Below are 24,901 nucleotides of genomic sequence, written 5' to 3'. Positions count from 1 at the left end.
TTTTTTTTTGGTACTTTCTGGAGGATTCAAAGCAAAACAAAGAAACTGCCTCCTCTGGGCTGTCAGTGAGAGGGGACGAGTTGTACAACTGGCTTGCGCTTTGCCAAGGAAAGGGGGTGGGGAAATCAGAAGAAGGTGCAAAAGCCATCAAGTGGGGGGGGGGGGAGGAGGGGAGGGTGTGTGGGCTTGGGGCAAGAAACCCCCTGCAGTACCCCCCTTGGGTTCGAGTCGTTATTTATTGTTGCTATCGTTGTTCACTCTGCTGTCATCTATTTTTCAGACCTTTCTGCATCTAAGATGGTAAAGAAAGGAGGGAGGAAGAGAACGAAATAACCACGGGGAAGCCTCAGACCAGGTTGGGGAGGGGGGGTGAGAGTAAAAGGAGAGAGGATTAACCACCATCACCACCACCACCACCACACACACACCCCACCAACTTTCTTCCGTGAGGGAGGACTCGGAGGATTAAAAAGGCAGCAACTTCTGAGGCGATTTGTCCCGAGTTATGGATGTTGGTGCACTCACTTCAGGCCAGATCACAGCTCAGGGGGCTCTAACCAGAAGCAGCAGCCACCAGCTCTCCACTTGCCTTTTACCAGCTTTTACCCTTCCAGTATGTTTCTTCTGATGAGACATTTTCCAGCGCCCAGCGTTTCAGTACAATGTGCAAATGGATACTGACAAATGGTGCCTCCGCCTTTTCCCACCTGCCTTGCTGCAGCGGCGGCTGCCTCTTCCTGCTGCTCTTCTTGGTGTCTTCTGGGTCTGTCATCTGCCAGGACATGCGGTCCCCAGAGGCCACCAACGCGTCTTCTTCATCCTCCTCCTCCTCCTCCTCTTCATCCTTCTCCTCGCCTGCCAGTGCGGGGAGGCACGTGCGGAGCTACAATCACCTCCAGGGAGATGTGCGCTGGAGGAAGCTCTACTCTTACAACAAGTACTTTCTCAAGATTGAGAAGAACGGCAAGGTCAGCGGGACCAAGAAGGAGAACTGCCCGTACAGTAAGTACTGCCTCCCCGCACCCCCTAAAACCTGAGCGCCCAGAGGGAGCCCAATCCATGTCACACCCCTCGCCCCCCTGAAAAGCCCTACACAACCAGGACAGTCACCCCACTACCGGTGAATCGTTTGCTCACATGCCCCCCTTCCCCCCCCCCCCCCCGCCATCCAAACTTTTAGTTCTCAAGAGCACTTGCTTGGGAAGGTGACAGAGAGAGAGAGAGAGAGGTAGGGGGGTGTCTCTTTGGACTCTGCTCGCTGCATCCTTCTCCTATCTGCACATCTCATCTCTCTCCAGAAATTTGTTTTGCAAATGGTTTGAGTGAACACAATTGGTTTCCTGGGCTGGCAGAAAAGCAAATTAGAAAGATTTGTAAAGGGGGGTGGGGGTGGAGAGAGGGTATTTTCTACTGAGTCTGAAAACAATTATCCCCTGTCATTAGAATGGTTTGATGTGAACTCTGGTTTAAAACAATACATTGATTCCCCACCTCCCGTTAAGCCCCACAAGATTTATCTACTTCTCTCTCGCCCTCCGCCCCCGCCCCCAATCCTTCCACTCCCCATCCCGTGAAAAGTGTTTTTCTGGTTTTGATTTCTGTCCCTGCATGTTGCTGCGTTTTGGGTGATTGCAGCCCATGAAGTTAACTTTTAAGGCACCAGCGCTGCTATTTGTCTTTGCCCTGCCTTCTCTCTGGTAACATGATGCTCCTGTCTGCGTGGTCAATAGCATATGTGCTGCTTTGCGGTGTCCTGTTGTCCTCTTTTCTTCGGAAAGCTCTCAGATTGCAGCACTGCTGTACTTCCACTGCATCGTAAACATCTGGGGCTGTACTCATGCGGACCTCACACACATTTCATTGTCATCGCGTTTTAAAGAAGAAATATTTTCAAAGTAAAAGTCACCAGGCTGTTCCAATGGCTGTAGGTTACCCCGCAGAGTGAACGTTTCTCTCCATACTAATGAGGCTTCTAGTAATATGGTGTCTCTGGTCATATATTTTTGGGAGTCAGTCTTGAGAAATGTAATTTTTGTGCAGGCAAGAAAATGAATAGTCTCAAGTGTGTGTGGGGAACTGTAGGAAATCACAATACATTGTAGTGTACTTTTAAATGCAGACATCCCTGTGTTGATAAGGTAGCCCCTGCTATACCAATGTTTGAGACAGCTACTTTATCTGATCTTATGGGTGAAGAGCAGCTGGTTGGTCTTAGGTGTAAATCCAGATATACCTAGGGATATATGCCCTGCTAAACTAAAAAATAAATGAGAGCTGCTTGAAACAGTAAGTAAAGTACAGAGTGTGGTTTGGCAGGATGCCATGTTATATATTTAAAAAAGATTACAATTAATTCTCCGGTACTTGCATTCTTTCTTTACACCTCCATAATAAGCTTTTTTTTTTTCATTTGAGTTCTTGTGTCATTGCTTCCACTTGCTACAACTAGCAACTTATTTTCATATTTTATATTATCACAGGTGTTAATTCTGCAGTGTTAAGCCTATGTTTGTAATGCTTTAGGTGTCAAAGCAGATTGGCTTTACCATGTAGTCTTTTAATTTTCATAGAAAATAGTTTTATGAGATACAATCATATGCTGAAGACTTCATTTCAATGGGTTAGCCTGTACTTAGCTGTTACCTTTATTGTACCATGTTTCTTAATAGAGCAGAGTACTGTGCTTCTCATAAATGTATTTCTAAATGTGTATTCCTCTACTTGTAAAGTAAATAGATTTTGTGTGAGCATATTGCTTCAGGAAGGGAATGGGAAGTACTAAGGGCCTGATTCTGTAGACATTTATGCAGGCAAGTAACTTTACTCTGGTGAGTAGTCCTATTTTAAGCAGTACAACTATTCATTTGGATAAAGTTACCTACATGTGTAAGTGCCTACAGGATGGGTCCCTATCTGAGGAAAGAGAATAAAGGGAAACACAAACATACACATGATCAGAGCTCCAATCCTACAGTCCTTAGGTAGGAGCAACTCCCCTTAATCCATCTGGCATTATGCTTAGGTCTTTTTGTTTTTCACCCAACACATAATAAAATTAGAAAGCAGTTAATATTCTTGCTGACATTTCATAGATATTTTCAGATTTGCAGAATGTTTGTCCGCAGTGCCAAAAATTAAATAAAACATGGATTTGTTTACCTGTTTTCCCCCCCATGCACATAAGAACTTCAGAACGGCCATACTGGGTCAGAGCAATGGTCCATGTAGCTCACTATCCTGTCTTCCTACAGTGGCCAATGCCAGGTGCTTTAGAGGGAATGAAAAAAACAGGTAATCATCAGGTGATGTAAGTCAAGCATTAATTCTGAACTACAAAATAATTCTAGCTTGTTGTCAGCAAAGTTTACATAAAGTAAATGAAGGGCACAGTTTCTTCAAAATGAAAAATTGAGAGTGCTTAAATGAAGTCAGTTATTTAAAGCAGAGTATTGGAATACCTTTAAAAAGCAAACCCATCTGGATATATAATATTTTAGTAAGTATTTAATTTTTTGCTATCAGATCAAAAAGAGTCAAACATCTACACTATTCTTTAACTACATATCAATGCAAATTAACATGTCTTCATGAAAGCACACAACTGTGTTAAATGATCCCCACCTATGTTGCCTTGTATTTCAAGAACATCCATATCAAAATGTTGTAAGTGAAAAGCATAGGTTCTGTGAATCATAATTTAACATGTGGCTATGTAATCAGAACACCACCATAATCTCCAGATGGACTGAGTCAGTGGAAGTATTTCATATCATCATTAAGATATTGTCTAAATGTGTAATTACATGTGAATAAACTCCTGCCATACCTAAGGGGTAAGTCATCTAACGAGCCCATCAAATTGTAGCCTGTTAAATATTAGGGTGTTTAACCTCTGAAATAAGTTCCTCATCCAAAATCACATTTCCCTAAACAAATAATGATTGCTATTGACACACAGGGCTTTATTTTTTAAATATGTTAATCTGGGGAGTAATTTCTTTCACTCAGATGATAATGTTTAAAATCCAGTTATACTACACAAAATGCTATCTATGGGGCTGCAAGCTTCTGATATGCTGTGTAATTAGACAACAGTTTTAATGGCAGCTTGCCAGTGAAATGCTATAAAGTAAAAGAAGCAGTCGGAGAAAGTCAAGATAAACCTTCAGAAAGTACAATTCAGTTTCCAGTTCCTAAAATGGCTCAAGAAGCATTCATAGCTTTGCTCTATAAATATTATATAGTATGCACTAAATAAAGGTTTACTTTGGCAGATGTTTTCCAACTTGATTACACCAGAACTGTTACCTCAGCCTTTACATACCTCCAGGATAACGGGAACGGGTGAATTATGACTATTCTGTAAGAAGTCTGGGGGAGCTTTCATAATTTATCATAGCTGGAGTATATCCGTCACTAGATATAAATAGGAGAGTTTAGGTTTTGTTTTATTATTCTTTACATCTAGAGCTTTGCCCTTGAAACTCTACCACTCAGCACTAGTTCTTACCTCAGTGTTGCAGCTGCAAGGTCCTCTTGCTACAGCTCCTGATAAGTCCATTTCTAGAAGTGAATAAAACAGCTGTAGTGCTCTCCAGTGACTGTGAGCATGTGTGAAACAAAAGCCTTGAGTAATTACAAAAGTATTGCCTATAACTTGACATCTGAGATGGCTAAGAAGAGTTTTGAGCTTTTAGCATATGTAAAGATAGAGGCATTCCTGTGTGTAGACATGTGGCCCAGTTGCACCTTACTGGAATTAGTGGGATTGCGCAGGTGTAATGGAGAGTGAATTTTGGCCCATATAATTTATGATGAGTTGGCTAAGGTAAATATACATTAAATTTTTTTAGTATTACACTGTCAAAAACAATAAAAAATTGACGACAGAGGGAACTGCCTGAAGGCCTTGAAGATATGAATGTTAACTGGGATAGCAGTAACAAGGGCAGAGGGTAAAATATGAACTGTGTAGTTATTAAGTTCTGCAGCCAGAATAGGGATTGCAGAATTGGACCGATTATTTATTTATGTATGTATTTATTTACTGAATGAAATCTATGATCCAAAGCTCACTGAAATCAATGGAAGGTTTCCCATTCACTCCCATGGGCTTTCACTTGCAGTAAGGCTCTATGTGCACAGTGCTGTACAAAACATACTGTCGGAGGTGGTACAGCCATTACCACAGAGAGCTTACACTCAAATTAGGCTGACGCCATAGCGGTAGATTCTGAGCTAGCGTAAACTGATGCAGCTATATTTAAATCAATGGAATCACACTGATTTACAGCAGATGAGATTTTATCTTCTAGTATACCTACTTATTGACTTCAGTGGGCCCTTGTAGTCTTTGCACTGACTTCAGTGAACTTTGGATCAGATATATAATGCACAAAGAAAATCTACATCAATGTCACCTATGTTAACAGTGGCACATTAGATTAAGGATACATGACTATTTAAGAAAAATCTACTAATTTCATTGTCTCTTGTAATTGTTTACAGCTGACAGCCAATGTTTAACTGTTCCCAGGTGTAATAAAACCATTTAATTTGATTGTAAATAACAGTGAGATAGCTGCAACTTTAAATAGAAGACTAGAACATTGAGCAAACAGTGCTGTCTTGATACTTGATATTATTAAAACAGACTGTATGAGATCACTTTAATTCTTTCAGAGTTGGTTAAGTATATTAAACAATATTTTTTTTAAATGAAAGACTGCTTTCCAGGCTCATGTATTTCCCTTGTGTCACTTTTTACAAAGAGTTACTACATGTTGTTGACAGTTCAAAATTTTTTAAAAAATATTGACCTCAGGAAATCATATACTGCCTCCTAATAAATATTTTTGTTTCCCGGGAAGGAAATCTATACATTTTTATTACTTAACTGGTAACTCATTTAAGTCTAGGTTGTTCCTGGAGTTCAGTTATATAATTTATAACCATCAGCATACAAGCACAGACACTTGGGATTTATGTATATGGAAGGAATTGTATTATTTAATGTCTACATGACACTCTCCTGTTACCTTGACTGCATTCCCACCATGTGGACCCTCCACACTGATAGTGTAGCGTCATCATAAATTTCTTAAAATTTATAGTTATAAAAAGTCTTTTTTTTCTTTTTGTCTTAATAAATCTGATTTATAGCCACTTGCAAAAGAAGACTAAGACAGCATTAGTTGGGTCACCCTGAGAACCTACGAAGAATATGAGACCAAGGACAAGTAAGCTTACATATCCCACACTGCTATTTCAACAAGATGATTCTGTAGTCTTGAGTTGGTAAGGACCGTAGAATGTGGCTCAAGGCAGTATGAAACTTCTCAAGCATGTTCCACTATAGTGTAAGAATCTCTATCTTGAAAGAAGGCATTTTAAATGTTTTCAGATGCCCTTTTTGAGTCTCCAATTTTGTGTGCCAATCCAGCTCCCAATAAAGTCAGTGGGAGTTTTGCCAGTGATTTCACTGGGAGTTGGATCAGGTCCTGTAGGAATAAAGTTTTCACTCATCTACAGAGCCTTACATTTTGAAAGAGAGCTTATATTTGCTAACAATGTCTTTCTACCCTTTGTGTCTCCTCAAAATAAGCTATTGGTTGTTTCCAATTATTTTTATCACATTGAAGATTCGTGAATGTTAAACACAAACAGGATAAAACCTCCTTCACGTGAGTGCTAATGGGAAAAAAAATCCTTTCTGAACCACAATATTGTGTTTTTCCTCAAAAGTTTTCCAGCTGAGGAGGTGGAAACGGTGCCAACAAAGTCAGTATAGAGATTAAGCAGCCACTATGGGAGTAGTTCTAGAGTCTATCCATTTTTTTCCGAAGCTAGACTCAGAGTCTTTAATTACTCAAAAAAATGTACTGAATTAAAATTACAGTTTACACACAAATCTAATGTCATCAATATTCTGTGCAGTTGCAGCAAGAAGTGGAGGGTTAAAGTGTATTGTTCCAGGGTATTTTTTTAAATCTTATTTCTAAAGACTTTTATGACCTTGTTTGCCTTTAAAATAGTACAAGTGTTCCTTATAGTTATACAATTCCAAAATTTGTCAATATTAATAGCAGATATTATCTTGTTGGAATTAAATAAAAAATTGGCATCACTCACCCCAGGATATGAAAAACAATTTCTTTGATGTGTAATGGACGGAGGATTTACAAATGGACTCTGTACCAATATACTTTAATTTCTATGTTGGCAAATGCACTATTATTACTAGTCAGACTATGCATGGCTAACAAAGAGATTATCCTTCTCTTACCCCAAAGATATATTTAGTGCAAAAGGCTCTCCAATATTTTAATGTCTAAGGCTCCTTATTATTCAGATGCTTGAATAAATGGTATTTATTACTTGGTTCTGTGGACTGGGAAAATGATTTTCTCACAGTACTAGTTGCCTTTGTTGCTAGTGCCAACTTACTGTAATGAGCAAAGATGCTTTACAATATAGAATAAAGAAGAAATCAGACAGAAAACATGCCATCCAAAGCTTTAAGAAGAAATCAACCTGTTTCCTGGAAAGCCATCTCTGTCTATAAACACCAAAATCTTAAAGGAAAAAAGTGTGTACACTTTCATCATTGAATGGATTATTAAAACTGAATTAATTCTTTGAGGGGGTACAGTTTTACACAAATGTGAGTTTCCATTAATTTAAATGTGAGCCAGGTCACATGCAAAACAATAGCTTTAAAGGCACTCTTTTTGCTTTTAAATCAGGTCACTTTTGTTCTTTCTTTGAACATTCTGTTCTAATTGGAACCATAAATCAAAGAAAACACTTAAAGTATATTCCCATGTAAGGTGGAGAACTGGACAATGCCTTTTTACTGCTACTAACACGTGCATCCAATTATTGCTTGATAGATTCATAGTGTAAGTAGTAAAGCATTACCTTATTTTATAGTTAGGCTAATAATTCTTTAGCCTATCTCCTTCCATGTTTAGCTCTAAATAATCTGTCAATATTGTATATCTTCTGTGATTAAAGAGGAATTTTCACACACGGGACAAGCTTCAAAAATTAAAACATGCTGAAACAAAAAGCTGTATAATTTCTTCCTCGCTTTCCACATGGTGTTTCTCTTGATGCTTGTACAGTAGATGCTTGTTTGCAGCAACAATTTGGAAGAACAACTGCTGCTTACCAGCAACATTTCCTCTGGGAACATTTTCCCTAACGTGAAGTGTCCACTCAGTAACATAGCCACCGCACAAGAGCAACATTTGTGAGATTGTATCTTTTTTTGTGTGGCAAAAACGGACAAAATGCCAAGAAGTCTCTCACTGAAAGAAAAAGTACAGATTATCCAAGACTGTTCACTCCAGGGGCTACTCAAAAACAAGTTGCAATCAAGTGGGAATTGCACAGGTTGGTTGCATGCAGAATATTGAAGCAGAAGGATAACTTTTGGCTAAATATGAAGACGGACAGTCGAATAGCTGCCATAAGAGTGGGCATGAAGGAAAAGCTCCTAATGTCAACCAGGTTCTCTTTATATGGTTCAAGGAGAAGAGGGCACAGGGAGCACTGCTTACTGGACCCACAATCAAGGAAAAAGCCCTTCAGCTTGCTGCTTCACTTGGATTAAAAAATTTTAAGGCAAGTGACGGTTGGTTTGCCAGATGGAAGAAACGCTTCAATATCACTTTCAAAGAAGAGCACGGCAAAAAACAGTGGGTGGATAAACCAGCGGCTTAGCAGTGACAGTAAGAAAAACTTCCTCACATTCCTGAAAAGTTTTCCCCGCTGACATCTACAGTGCTGATGAAACAGGACTTTATCTGAAAGGCTCTATGACAGAGGACATGTAGAAAAAAAATAAAAAGCAAGAAGGAGGGAAAGCTTCAAAGGACAGGGTAACTGGATGGGAATGACAAACGCCCGCTGTTCATGATTGGGAAGGTAAAATTACCTAGATGCTTTCCAAAGGATTTCAGGAAACTTCCCCTCAGTTATGTCAGTTTAGCGACTGGTTGGGATACAGGTGAAATTTTCATCAGCTGGCTAAAAAAGTGGGATCGTCAGCTTCGCTCTCAGAACCCTAAGAGATGCCTCTTCCTGGATAACTGCTTTGCACACCCCAAGGAGTGGTTCTCACAAACATTCAGCTTGAAATCTTACCCCCCTAACATTACATCTTTGATGCAACCTCTGGATCAAGATGTGATTAAGAACATGAAGGGACTGATCAAAAAGAAAAGGAGTACTAGTGAAACCTTAGAGACTAACGCAAACCGGATTATTGTTGCTCTTGATGTGGACCCTAACATAGATGTTCAGACAATCTTGAAAATTGTAAATTTGCTAGAGTCCATTCATCTTGTTGCTGAGGCATGGCAAGATGTAAAGCTGACAACAATTTCCGACTGTTTCAGGAAAGGTAAATATGTTGTGCTAGCGGAAGGTGTGCTAGACGAGGATATTGAAGAGTTTGACGACCCCCTGAACCAGGACCGGCTCTAGGCAAGAGCAAAGCAAGCACATGCTCGGGGCAGCACAGTTCCAGGGGAGGCATTCTGGCCATCCTTTTTTGCTTGGGCAGTTGCGCACTCGGAGCTTGGGGCGGCCAGAAATCTAGAGCCGGCCCTGCCCTGAACAATGTTCCACTTCCGGGTCAACATGGAGAAAGAGGACTAGATGAGGATTTGCTCATGTTTGGAGAGCTAATCAATGAAGAATTACTGAGCGCTGCTGCAAGGCCAGAGAAATAAGCTTGTGTTGAGGAAACATTTAGTAAACTAAGAGATAATCAAGAGAGTGAGATTGTCAGAGGTGGACCTTCATCAGAATCAAATTCCAAGCTGTTGGAGGCTTTGAACACACTTAGGAACTTTTCACAGCTAGAAGGATTTGGTGACAGGGTCTACAGGTCTCTTTGGGACACTGAATCCCATCTTCAAAACAAAAATGTGACTGAGAAGAAGCTGAGCAAATTAACTGAGTTCTGTCCCCAGAAATGAGTGAGTTTATCCATTCTTAATTTACAATTTGATACTCCCTGTATCAATAGAATACACTTTTTGATGTGGAATAGTACTTTCATTTAGGTTATTACAGTATTACTACTTATTTGCGTAGCAGACACCCTCATCCAGGGTGACTTATAGTGCATACAAAGTATTACAGTTAAGTGCGAGTACAAAAAATGTTTACAAGTAAGAGCAAGAGGTTGTGTGTGTTGTCGTGGTTGATGTTTGACCTTAAAACATAACTTATAAAAGTATCAAGTTTTATTTTTAATTCCATTAACTTCTTGATTCAATATGGTAGTAGGCTACAAATGCAGAATATGTGTAAAAAGGACAGTACATATATTAATGTAATACTGCAGCAATAATAATAAACATAATCACATTGTTGCCATTATAGATTGTTAGCATGTACTGTAGCTGTTTTACGTATCAAAAAAAGCAGACTGCCTTTGGTCAGACGACACTCCCCATAACAGCAACAGCCTCTTCAGAGCAATATAGGAAAAGAGCACAGATATGTTGCTACTTACGAGTATCTACCTTAATGAGTGATTTTTCTCTTTTGCCTTCATTTAGCAATGTTGAAAATGTACTATTGGGTAAAATCCTACTGAAGGGACTGGAGATGTTCTTAGTTTAAGTGCATAGGTGCTGAGTGTGCTACCACATTCCATGGCTTGAAGTGGTTTCCATTATATACAGTTTGGTTCAATGGCTCTCCGCACCCCCATTATACAAACTGTTCCAGCACCGCTGTTGAAACGTATTGTTCCCTACTCATCATCACACTGAGGGCTCAGAGGGATATTGCCATGGAATGATCAAACAGTCTCAAGAAGACAGTGTAGAACCTGGGGAAAGGTAATATTTTTGTAGCCCCCCCACGCCCTCCCCTCACACACAAACACAAACTTTGCAGCTGCAAACTCTGTATGTGTGGAGGGTGACGGACGTATAGCCAGCGCAGGGCATGGAATGTGCATTCACGAGGCAGGTTTGTTGCAGATAAGGCATGTCACTTTTTTAACTGCACAAATACTCAGCTCAGTCTGAGTCTCCTAAGGCTTCTGGAAACATCTAGTGCATAGTGGACATCCTCAAAGAATTAACACAGGTATTGGTATAGTCAGTTTCATACTAACTGAATTGAGCTAAATCATTATAAATCAGGTGTAAACCAATGTAAGTGTGTCCACATTGGGGTTTGGACAGGTTTAATTACATTGATGTAAAAATGATTTTAGTTAAACTGGTGCAATTTTTGGGTGTAGACAAGACTAAGGTTTTGAGAAGGAGTCTGGAAACATTTTGATATACACTCAAAATTATCTGAGGCTCAACGCAGGAGTTAGTGGAACACCGACAGACCCCAGTCAGCGTTGGCTGGGATCAAACTTGGGACCTCTGGAACTTAATGCATGAGCCTCTACTGCATGAGCTAGAAGATTACTGTTGCTTAGCCCAGGCTGTAGCAGACTCATCCATCTCTAGCTGGTTTAGGTGCCACTAGAGGGGGACAGAGTGGCACACCAAGCAGGTGTGGATTACATTAGCACAGTCACTCAGATTCTTCTAACATAATTGTCTTTATAAATTAAAAGTATGCGAGCTACTGTGCTAATTAGACACAACCCTCACCCTGAATGTGTGAAGTCACAAACCCACAAAAGACGCGTACAATTTCTTAGAGTAATGTGGCTGAAATTGTTTCACTGCAGCTTTTGTACATGCCACCCAGTGGTAACCAGTATTTATGTAGTCTCTGGTCCTTCCACACACAATGGGGAATTAGATTGTTCCCCTCCCCCAGAATCTGTGACAATAGGCACTATTGCCATATCCTCCTATCTGTAGCTGATGTCACAACTTCAGTATTCTGAGTCCTGGTGAGATGAAATACACTGAAAGAGAACACCTTGGTTTAAACACACTGCCCTAGAAGTTTATCAGCTACGTAGAGCATTCACAATAAAAAATCTTTGCTAGAAGAGTTAAGGGGTTGAATTTTTTTCAGTGCAATGTAGCCAGCACTCCAAAGATATTAAACTTTCTTTACAACAATCTACTCATTTTTAGAAAAATGAACAAACTTGGAAATACTGTGTGAAAATGAAGAGTAAAGCCTGTTCCCCACTGCCACAGAACCCGTATCACTCACGATCAACCCATACACACAACTTTAACACTGTCCCATTGTTTTTGTTTGTAATGGAAATATTCTGTATGCTGTTGTGATTATGTATTGTTTATTAAAGTGTAGTAAAGTTTTCAAAAGAAGCGCAGTCCTTCAGTACACTTATGTGTTATGTCAGAGTTCTGCAAAGTTTCTGACAGGTTAATATGATGATGGAGTAGAAGAATCTTTTTTTTATAAATGATCTGTGTAGTGTTATGAAATATCTTTATTCTGTAAGCCTTACTAGTTTGTATATTCAGCTATTTTAACTACATGTGTATCAACTATGATATATATTTGTAGTGAGTATTGAAGTAGTATGTTAGTCTTCTAATGTATGGAAAATGGATCAGTTTAATAGGAAATGGAAGTTTAAGGCCCTGTGGAGGGGAGACTTTACCTGCAATTCTGGGCTGCTGGAAGTGCCAGGAATGGATTCCAGCACTGAGTGCAAGGAGCTTTTCCTTTCCTATGCTTTCAGTGACACCCCCTTTCCCCCGCTGGGTCCAAGCAGCATGGTGCAGGTAGCTGTCTGATTCAAATGCAGGGAGCAGAAGAGCCAGACCTGGGGAGGAGGGCCAGCATAGATTTGGACAAGGAGCTTGGGGGTGGGAGAGGCTGACTGAAGGCCAGTGAAGGAGAGATTGAAACTGGGAACTAGGAGACAGAGGAGACTAGGACTGATAGAGCAAGGAGACTGGGTCTGGGAGCAGGTGGGGGAGACTTGGACAGGCTGAGCAAAGAGACTGGGAGGGACTGAGACTGAGTGAGCATGGGAGAAACAGATTGGATGAGAAGCTGGGCAAGGAAATTGGGACTGGGAACTAGTTGGCTGGGAGACCATCCCTTCTCTTCCTGCAATCCCTTGCCTCATTCACTACAACCTTCCAGGATCTGCAACAAATGAAGCAGTGGGCTTACAAATACCAGTCTCCTTCACTATATAACCAAGCTTCATCCCCAGAGCGGATCCATCCTCTACACTGATTGAGGCATGATCCTGTGGGGGAAAAAAACATATATGATGATATAATTAGAGACTGTGTCATAACGCACAATGTACAAGGGGGTAGAATTAAGGTTGCTTAGGCAATCTTAATTTGGGCATTTCCTAACTTTTGAGTGCTTGACTTTGCAACCTTAATGGTGTTCTTTTAACATAGTTTTTGTGTATGTAGTTTAGAGAGAGACCGAGGGGAAGACTTCAATATACTGTTTTATTACATAATGTGCATTTATTATTTCAGTCCTTCGAACAGTTAATCAAGATTCCCATCTAAGTACACAAACTGCCAGGAGGTTTATTTCTTTTCAGATCATTCTAAAGATGAGATGAAGTTAGAGGTCACAGGAGGTGAATAATAGCTTTCAATGCAATTTCATTTAACTCCAGACTTCAATATCATTGACTTCTGAGGAAGTAAACAACAAGGGATTTACTGCCTCATCAAATGACCATTTTTAGGCAATCATGAGCCAAGATTTTCTTTTTGTATATAACCATACGGTTTGGGGGTTTTTTTCATGGTATGATTTATGTTTTCATACAAGTATTTTGGGTATAATAAAATGATGTTGGGGAAAGGGAAACAAAGATCTTTGAAAGTGAGGGAAATTGCCCTAAAGTATCAAATAAAACTTGGTAACCTCTCTAACTGCTTCTGCTTCTAGTCTCAAACCCGGGAGGATTGCGAGCAATTCTTCCTAGAAAATACTGAACTGCTCAATAATAATTTCCAACACTCTTAAATGCTTTTCATTTAAAACAGCACAAACGCACAACCCTACAAAGTTTCACAGATTCACTCATTCATTCAATGCACTGTGCAGATCATTCAGTTACATTGCATAGCACAAACTAACAATGCATGCACTCCCTTTAGTCAAAATTAGTGCAATACATTGATTTATTGATTTATAGGATCAGCTTCTTGTAGTAGCTGGACACAAATACAAACATTAAAAATATAATAGCCAGTGATCAAACAGCACAGCTAGAGATGCAAATGGGTCCTATCTTTATAACAAACAGACCCAAATCTGTTTACACAGAACAACAGTGTTACATTCATGACAGACAAGGTGTGCTAAGCATCAGAAATGATTGTATCTTAAAGACCTAAACTTGGGATGTTTCAAGTCTAGATCTTGTGAGTGTATACAATAATAGATCTTAATTCTGTGGGTTGGGCCTCTCTGTAATTATTCTAAAACATTTCTATAAAAACATTCATTATAGACGCTTTAGAAAATATGCCATGAGTCCAGCTTCTTTCTGTTCCCTTTCCCTATACTCCTATATGTTTTAGTCACAGGAATTTGATCATGGCATCAATTTTTGGCAATGTTAGGCTATTCCAAAGCACTCTACACCTCCTTGAAGTACTAAATATATCTTAGAGTTGGGGTATCCCTTTTTTTCATGATTGTCATCATGCCTTTGGCATCCTAGGGCTTTATTCTTTTGCCTGAATTTGTCACAATTGAATTTACTTTTACACACACACCCTCTATTTGCCTTCTCTTGTGGCACTTACGGTATAACTCCTCTTTGAAATGACAGTCCTCTAGTTTATAATCTATTCAACTGCAGTGAAAACACTTACAATAAGGTTATTCAGTCTGACACTTGGCTAATATGACGTTAATCTGGTGTACATCACTCTTGGTCATTTCTTCTAGTTCTCTTACTGCAGTCTTCATTAAAATAGACATCTGTAGCTGGACAACATGGAAGATCAACTTCCATTTCTCTATGTCTTCATGCCTCAGACCACACACCAAACAATCCATCCAGATTTGCTCAAAATATACCATGCTTGCTTAATTTCTATAGTTCTACCAGACAGGCACTTGTGGACTCAGCATGTTGCTCTTTCTGCTTATGCAACAGGAAATGGTTTGCTATGATAAGAGGATTTGGAGACATAGGTATTTTACAAAGGTCTTTAATAATCTCTGTGAAACTCTTCTCTTTTGACTTCATTGGTTTTGTGAGTGTATAAAATAATAGATCATACAGGTAAACAGGGATGTTAGCTTTTGTATCTGCTATGCTATTAGCATAATAAAACTTGCTCTAGTCTTTCAACATATAATTCATCATAGCGATCCAACCTGCATAGGCTCAGAAGGATCTTTAGTGCTGCTTGAAATAAAATATTACAAAATTGCTGCTTCACTGACTAAGGAAGTGTCAACAGCGATCGCTTATCCCGGAATCCCATCCGTATTGCCAGTTTATGTTATCTGTAGGCTTTCTTGAGGAGAAGCTGCCGGTGTGAGGTCCATACACACACAAGGAAAGTCTTGAATGATATTGACAAGCAAGAAGATCAGTGCACAGGAACATCCTGTAATTTGCTATTACATTATAGGCAATGTAGTAAGTGACACCTATGGTTAAGGTGGCCCAATGTTTCCCAATAGATGCACAAGGGGCCTGAACTGAGGTACAAAGAACCTTAAGTCTGGTATTTCCTAACTTCAGAGTGCTTGACTCTGCAATCTAAATGTTCTTTTAATGTTTTTTTTTTAAGAGATGGAAACACCCTTAGAAACAGCTCTATCACTTGTTACAATACATTACAGCACCAACAGGACTTTGATCCACATGTTTTCTGCCTTTCCATAGTAAACAGTCAGCCACAGTCAATATACTAAGTACCATGTTACCTCTGCTAACTGATGGAAATTGCTTTTCTAATGAAATTAGGATAAAGCCTCACAACACAACTACAGCATAAGCAAAAGGCATTATCAGCTCCTATCCATACTGTATTCTAATATGTCATTTGTGGACTTGTTTACAAAAAAAAATTAGAAACGTATATGCCATTCCGTATCTGCTTTTTCATTGAAATTTCATTTTTTGCAAAATCTTCCTACCAGCTGTAGTCACATGTGTACGTGAATAGGGATGATTTCTGTTCAAGTTATAGTCTATACTGTTAACCAACACTTAACAACAGATAACACAAGCTACTGTACTTCAGCCTGGTATTTTACACTTTATGGGCCTAACCCTGCTTGCCTTACACACACAAAATGACCACTGATCTCAGAGGAGGTTTTATTTGACTAAGAAAGGCAACATTTGGTCATCAGAGTGCTTTCCCTGTAATCAGGATGCCTCAGCCATGCAACAAGCATTAATCAAAATGTGTTCAGTTGAACTTGGCAGTATGCAACAATTGACACTAACCACAATCTGCAGCATATTAGCAATGTGGCAGGCTTGTTGAACTGATCGTTCTAAAGCAATATGCCTGGGGTTAAAAAAATCAAAATGTCAACATACGGTTTGAGATAACAATTTGTTATATCCTGCTGAGCTACATCTCAGGCTGTATTTGGCTTAGTTCCTTTACCTGCTGCCATTTTATGCTCTTTCCTGGTATCAAATTCTCATAAGAGACTGGAATTTTCCACCACAGAATTTATTTTCATGTAAAAGCCCATTTAATGCCATGCTAACTGCCAAAGTCATTTTTTTCCTTTGACTGAATTTGATGTAAGAACATCAGAATTACCAGAATAGAACAAACCAATGATTCATCTAATCTGACATAGTGTCACTGATAGTGACCAATGCCACGTAAGTGTAGAATGAATAATGGATCAAACTGTGCAAAGCTATAACACCAGGGACAATGACCCCAACTACCAACAATTTTTATGCCCTGAGGCATGAAAACGGACAAACTTTAAAATTATATTTCTAGCTTTCTAGTGCAACTTGATCATACAGTAAAGCCCCAATTTTATTAACATCGATCTGATCCACAACCGGTTATATGAACCAGTTTCCTGCTGCCGATGTCTTCTTTCTGTCATGACTTCAGTCCTTCAACCAATGTTCATGCAGCTGAACAGGTTTGAAAAGAGAGATTTGGCAGGACAGAAGAGCTGGGGTTATATTTGCTACCATTCGTTACAGACATTATCCTGGAATGATTAACTTATACACTGTATCTATTGTAATTCTGAGATGTTCAATTTTATGAACTTTTTGATTTTATGAAGTATTCAATCCCCAATTAGTTCATAAAATAGGGGTTATACTGTATACTCAATATTATTTGTAAGGGAATTGGACTCCCTTGAATGGAAAGTCATGGTCTGAGTGAACTTAGTTTTTCTTCTGAAACATACTTCTCATAAAAAACATTTGAAATATAATAATATTGTAGTAAAGAAGAATTATCTACCTATTAAGTATTACAAACATATAAATTAATTTGTCTACCCTATGAAGTAAAATATATTGGTTTCATTTTTTTAAATTATAGGTTATTTATTAAATAAGGTTTTCTAGCACTGCTATAAAGTAGAATAGTTTTCACAGGAAGCTAATTTTCACCTTACTTTTTTTGATGGTTCAGTATATCTGCCCTACTTATATGCAACCAGCAAAAGCCAGAGAGATGGTCTAAGCACTAGCTTTTACATTTCTAGAATTCCCTGGAACTGTAAGTTTTGTATCCTGTGAAGGTTAATTCAACCCTTCACACGTGCATAGATTATAAGGTCAAAAGGGACCACTGTGATCATCAAGCCTGACCTCCTGTGTAACACAGGCCATAGGACTTCCCTGAATTAATTCCCATTTGAACTAGAGCATATCTCTTTAAAAATAATTCTTCATCTTCATATGTAGATACATTGAGTTCCTTGCAGATTTTAGAGAAGAACAAGCTTCAGTCACTTGTATATGAATTTTCAAGATCCCATGACACTTTTCATTAAAGTATTGGTATTTGCCCCAGTGTCCTTGGCCAAAATTATATCCTTCTCTTCCTCTCACTGGTTGGCTGCAACTCTCCACCCAAAGGTGACTAAATCTCAGTGGCATTGTATAAATTCCAAGATTGATCCTGCAAGTCTTCTGTACATGGAACTCCTATCACATACTGGCAAATATGCAGTGATAACACATGGCTAATAGAAGGCATTCAGGGATGAGTTTTTCCAAAGGAATCCTTAAGGGCATAGCTATTTAAATATGTTCTTGCGTATTTCATAAATGGTCCTTGCACTCCTATTATAGGATCGACTTCAAGGCCTTGCAGAATCAGGCTCAGTCTGTAAATCTCAGAATAAAAAGTGCTATATGTTATCATTCCATTATTTGAGCCCATGACTGAATTCCTTTAAAGGACGATTTATTGTACATATTCTCTTGCCATAGGGTACTTCTGCTTTCAGATGGAGCTGTTTGCTGTCAGATAAAGGCTGACAAATGTTTCAATGATTACAGGATGTCTAATAATATTCCCAGCATTTAGTCAGATAAAGGATTTTCCTCCTTTTTGCGTCCCAGTAATGAATTCTAGCTAACATAACCTGGTATCAGTTTTTTGGCATTCCTTATACGAAGGATAGATTTGTTTTCTGGTTTTGAAGGAGAGCTGATATTCACAAGTCATATGTCACAAGCCACTAAAAGTGTCAGAACTCCATAGCAGGCCCTTGGTGGCTTGTTAATCTCTCCTTTTTAAAGGAAACAGACTAATTCACTTAAATATAATGAGAGCCATGCCTGGTCTACCCTACTTTCTAAACAGTGTCAGCTATACAAGACCTGCCTTATTTCTTCACCTTTTTTGGCTCCAACAATTAAACATTAAGCTAAGAAGCATGGTTTTTTTCTTTGTTTGAGCTATTTCAGATGTCACATATGTGAAAAATGGAGGCTGCAGTTTTTGTAATGGAAAAATATACAAATGTTTTGGGAGGTTTTTCCCACCCTAAATTATTGTCAGCATGGTGTAAAAGATAAACCTGGATGTTAAATGGAGAGGCCAGATGTATGTCTAACCTTTTGCCCTCGTTATTCTAATTGGCTTCCATTAGGAGAAAAAGAAGTTAAAATAGCTCTAAACAAAAATAACTGATGGTAAAATAAACTTTTCAACTGGATTAGAGTCCTTCATAAAAAAAGGAAGTATTACAGTAGCCTATACGAACGGTCCAAAATTCTACGTTTTGTAATAGTGATACTGCTGTACTTTGAGCAATTATGTTAGAATGCTCCATGGTTAGTTTTAATAAGATGGAGGGGGCAGCAGGATCTCAAGCAACAGTAAAAAAAAAAATTAACACAGATCAAAATGTTCAAATCCTCAAATTCCAATCTGGGTGCCTGCAGTAAATAAATAGATGACAAACTATGGATTTAGGCACCCAGATTGGAAAATGTTATTATTCCTTCACTTTCAAAGTGCTCTGGAAACAATAAGTATTTAATCCTCGCAACAGCCCTGTATTATTTCTCTTATTTTACAGAGAGGGAAACTGAGGCAGAGTGTTTAAAGGGGTAAAGCCTGCCATCCACTTTCCTACGATGTAATATCTTATTTCACAAGAACTCCCAGTGATTAGGTCTTGGAAGTCTCTAGATAAAATGTGCTCCTCCTTTCCCTTTTTCCATTAACAAAATGAACATTGATGACTGGTTACTCGATTATAACTTCCCAATACTTCATGTAGTACATTTGGTTTGTCTTCCATATTGACATTGTCCTATAACACCTTACAGAGTTAAATACTACATGTACAAAGTTGAAATATAGAAACATGTAAATAGAGGGAAAGAGAAATGAGGAGAGACGAAAATGTGTCCAGAAGATTTTGAAAACAGATGAAGAGTCAATAAGAGAGAGCAGTAGTGGAAAGATGTTCCAGATAGAAGGAGCTGAAGAGAGGGTCTTGAACTAATGGTGGCAAGGCTGTATGAAAACTTCTAGTAAGAGCAGACCAGTGCTAGCTAGGGGGAGAAGGAAGGAGAGGAGCAAATATCAGTCCATCAGACTGGGGAAGTCCATGGTAGATCTGAGTTTGTTTTAGCATGAAAGCACAGAATAAGATAAAATATACCCCAATTTATTATTTTTAAGTGCTGACAATGTGCTTAGCACTGGTCAGTAGAGAGATTTCAAGACAGCCTGTGGCCCGGCTAACGCACGCTCCAGAAGACAGGCATAGACTACAAGATGAAATGGGAAATCCAGAAGAAGCAGTTACCTTAACTACATTATTTTTATCCCTCGTTGCAGTTGTAAGTTGAATTCTTTGCAAGAAGAGTGAGTTCTTAGGAGGGATTTAAACAAGGGAGAAGGTGAGGTCACACTGGGGTAAAAAGGTTGTTGTCTGCATTGAGAGAGGCAGCATGAAAGAAGGTTTGAAAATGAACGAAATAAAGAGGGTATTGAGGCCAGGAGAGTAAAGGGCTAGAGAGAAACCTCATAGATGATGTTATCCAAGATTTAGATTGGAAAGCATTTGTATAGTGCCTTGAAGGTGACTTTCTTCTGACAGCTTCAGCTAGGACAACTGTAACATTGCTAACATAAGCATTCCCTTGCTAGAAAGTGTTTGCCCATAATCCCTTATAGTGCTCTGGTCTGATATTGCTTAGAATAGTGGAAGGAGTTGGCTTTGTCTGTGAAATGTTTCTGTGACCCAGGGCTGGAAAAGAGAACAATGGGTGAGAATCTGCTGCTGAGATGTTAGAGACAACAGGTTTTTATTTTAAACATGTGTTAATCGTGATTCAAAATGAGGACCAGGGAGAAAAATCTTGAGCTGGCATAGAAGGGCCAAGGAAGAAAAATATTTACATTGTAAACATACCATATGAATTAGTCCTGGCTCAGAATGGATGGAGAGTGGGTGAATTCAAACTTTACATTTGTAAAACTTATGGCTAAAAAGGTTGAGATGAGTTTTTCTTTTGAAGTGGAATGGTGATGGGAAGATTTGTGTGTGTGTGTTAATGAAAGAAAGATTGGGGTTGTTTAGAATAGAGAGGAGATGAATCAGAGGGTTCATGATGAAAGTACACAAAATAATGAAGGGTATAGAGTAGGGAGATCACATTTGATGCAGCCTGAGAAAGGGCACTGAACTGTGGGCTTCTAAGGTAATGACAGCACTTCTGGGTTTTGACCTGTAGGTGGGGGTACTTTGATTGATCAGAAAAATGGAAGGCCTTTTCTGGGATCTGAAACGTCACCTTTGGCAGACCCTTTAGACATAATCTGCGGACCTGTGAGGGTCCGCAGACTACAGGTTGAAAACTGCTGAACCACACCTAAAAAGGGATATAAAAGGTAGTAAGGAGGTGTTCTTTAAATGTATTAGGAGTAAGAGAAAGACAAATGGAAGTGTAGGTCCTCTACTTAGCAGGGAAGGAGAGCTAATAACTGATGACATCTAAGAAGGCTGAGGTGTTTAATGTCTGTTTTGCTTCAGTCTTCAATAGAAAGGGTAATGGTGACCAGCTACTCACCACAATTAATATTAACAATAAGGGAGAAGGAACACAATGCAAAATAGGAAAAGAATAAGTTAAAGAATATGTAATTAAATTAGATGTATTCAAGTTGGGAGAACCTGATCAAATTCATCCTAGGGTGCTTAATGAACAAGCTGAAGCAATCTCAGAACTGCTAACAGTTATCTTCAAGAACTGGAGAAGGGAAAACCTAGTACCTGTCTTTAAAAGGGGGAGCAAAGAGGACTGGAGAATTATAGAAAAATCAGCCTAATTTTGATACCTGGAAAGCTATTGGAACAAATGGAATTACAAAGCAATCAATATGTAATCACCTAGAGAATAATAGGGTTATATGGACTAGCCAGCATGGATTCGTCAAGATCTAATCAAGCCAAACTAACCTAATTTCCTTCTTTCACAGGGTTATTGGCCTAGTGGATAGGGGAAGCAGTAGACATGATATATCCTGATTTTCGTAAGGGTTTTGACACAGTCCCACATGACCCTCTTATAAACAAACTGCATAAATGTGTTTAGATGACATTACTGTATGATGGGTGCAAAACTTGTTGAAAGACTGTACTCAAAGAGCAGTTATCAATGGTTCTCTGTCAAACTGGAAGGACATATCTAGTGAGGTCCTGCAAGGGTCAGTCCTGGTTCCAGGACTGTTCAATATTTTTATTAATGACTTGGATAATGGAGTGGAGCATATGCTTATAAAATTTGTGACTGACACCAAGCTGGGAGAGGTTGCAAATACTTTGGAGAACAGGATTAGAATTCAAAGCAACCTCGACAAATTGGAGAATTTGTCTGAAATGAACAGGATGAAATTCAGTAAAGACAACTGCAAAGTACTACACAAGGAAGGAAAAATCAAATGCACAACTACAAAATGGGGAATAATAGGTGAGGCTGTAGTACTGCGGAAAAGGATCTGGGGGTTACAGTGGATCACAAGTTGAATATTAGTCAACAATGTGATACAGTTGTGAAAAAGGCTAATATTATTCTGGGGGGTTGTTAACAAGGATGTCATATGTAAGACACAGGAAGTAGTTGTTCCATGTACTCACCACTGGTGAGTCCTCAGCTGGAGTACTGTTTTCATTTCTGGGCACCACAATTTAGCAAAGATGTGGACAAATTGAAGAGCGTCGAGAGGAGGGAAATAAAAATTATAAAGGGTTTACAAAACCTGACCTATGAAAAAAGGTTAAAAAAAATGTGCATGCTTAGTCTTGAGAAAAGAAGACTGAGGGGAGAACCTCAGGTGTTGGGTGGGGAGGGATCTGAGTTACTACACAGAATTCTTTCCTGGGTGTCTGGCTGGTGAATCTTGCCCACATGCTCAGGGTTCAGCTGATTGCCATATTTGGGGTCAGGAAGGAATTTTGCTCCAGGGCAGATTGGAAGAGGCCCTGGGAGTTTTTCACCTTCCTCTGTAGCATGGGGCACAGGTCACTTGCTGAAGGATTCTCTGCACCTTGACGTCTTTAAACCACAATCTCAGGACTTCAATAGCTCAGACATAGGTGAGAGGTTTACTGCAGGAGTGGGTGGGTGAGATTCTGTGGCCTGCGTTGTGCAGGAGGTTGGACTAGATGATCATAATGGTCCCTTCTGACCTTAATATCTATGAATCTATGAAACCTGATAACAGTTCTCAAATAAATTAAGATCTGTTATAAAGAGAATTGTGATCAATTGTTCTCCATGTCTAGTGAAGGTAGGACAAGAAGTAATAGGCTTAATCTGCAGCAAGGACGATGTAGGTTACATACTAGGAAAACTTTATAACTGTAACGATGAGTAAGCTCTGAAATAAGCTTCCAAGTGAGGTTGTGGAATCCCCATCATTCAAGGTTTTTAAGAATAGGTTAGACAAACACCTGTCAGGGATGGTCTAGATTTATTTTGTCTGTCCTCAGCACCGGGGGCTAGACTTGATGGCTTCTTGAGATCCCTTACGACCCTACATTTCTATGATTTTATAATTCTATAACTGTCTGCTTCTTGCACTTTCCTCTAAAACAGCTGGTATTGACCACTGTCCGAGGCAGGATGCCAGGCTATACAGATGACTGGTTTAATTTGGTATGACAATTTTTATGTTTCCTAACCATGGCTCAGAACAGGGACCAAGACTGCTTCCTTGTGAGGGGAAAATAAGAACTGTATTAAAAGGGACACGAGCAGGTTGAAAATCATAGATTTACTGAGACTTTTAATAGAGAGGCAGTGGCTCTCTCTATAAATATTACATCCCATAATCTCAGTTCTTTATCCCTTGTATTTCTTTTTTCTTGAATTTGGGAAACCAAAGTAGCCAAATTGCTGATGCTGTGATTTCAGTTTCTGCCAGATATATCTTTTCACTACCTTATAAAAATACTCTTTGGGCCAAACCAGGGAGAAAATACTCATTGATTTGTGGGCTGTGCAAACCCTGAAAAGATGCCAGCTTTGCAGCAGGCTGAAGTGGCCAGGGGCAAAGATCATCTTGGGATGGAGAGAAAAAGGACATAAAAAACTAAATCAAATAAATAAATAAAAACTTTGTGCTGGGAGCTGCAGAGCAGCTTGGTGGCAGGGGAAGCACTTTAGGAACTCATGTAAATGAGTTCCCCATCTCCTGTGCTCTGTCCAGCTAGCTAACTTAGCACCATCGCCATCTCCTCCTTCTTTGCACGAGCCTTAATATTGGAATAATACAGCCCACAAGAATTCCTAAAGCCCTAATGTTGGAATTATCCCTATTCCATACCCTCAGGGATGAGGGGGCTGTCAAAATAAATGATCACTATGTTGTTGTGAAAGCATCTCTGCAGTACCTGCCTCCAGAGTGACTTCTGATCACTAAGATGGGGGCTCGCTGAACCTTTCACACCCACCCATCCCCGTCTCGCGTTCTATCTCTCCTATACACACTCATACTCACACTCGACAGGATTTCCATAAGTTGCAATCAGGCAGGGAATGGTTTCTGACTCTTGTTTTAGGATACAGCAGTCCTCAAGGCCTCGTATTATGCGATCATTAAAAGAGGCATTTTCTATAAACCTATGAAGGCGGCTAAATGCTATGGACCAAAACTCCAGCTGTTCCTTCTCAAGCTTCCTTTTTTATACACTTGGCAAACCAGGTTTGAAGAGGCCAGGTAGCCTATGCTGCCATTTCAGAAACAATGAGCAACCATTGCTGCTTTGGAGCCTGGGAGGCCCACAAAGCATTACCATGGACACTGATTTCTGCTGCTTAGAACCTCTATTTAATGACTCACCATTATTTAAAAATGAACACTGGATCAGATCATCTCCTGCCATGTTTAAATCCATGTGAAGGGGCTTTCGGGGAGGCAATCATCCCATTGTGGTGTGGGGTTTGGCCCCACACAGAAAAGGTTGTAGGGCTAGCTCCCAAACCTGGCAGTTTCCCAGG

At 39.4% G+C, this 24,901-nt stretch overlaps 1 protein-coding gene across 1 annotated transcript in view; it reads left to right on the top strand.

Annotated features, from left to right (window-relative positions):
• The first annotated feature begins 247 nt into the window (after positions 1-247).
• Positions 248-24,901, top strand: part of FGF10 (fibroblast growth factor 10) — an 83,085-nt gene continuing 58,431 nt past the window's right edge. The window contains exon 1 of the mRNA XM_073343901.2: positions 248-1,002. Coding sequence (XP_073200002.1) covers positions 663-1,002 — 340 coding nt within the window. The 5' untranslated portion in view covers positions 248-662. The remainder of the gene's footprint in view (positions 1,003-24,901) is intronic.

This window comes from Lepidochelys kempii, chromosome 5 (genome assembly GCF_965140285.1).
Source record: "Lepidochelys kempii isolate rLepKem1 chromosome 5, rLepKem1.hap1, whole genome shotgun sequence".
Lineage (NCBI taxonomy): Eukaryota > Metazoa > Chordata > Testudines > Cheloniidae > Lepidochelys > Lepidochelys kempii.
Note: the sequence above shows the minus strand (reverse complement) of the source record. Positions and strands in the feature narration are given on the sequence as shown.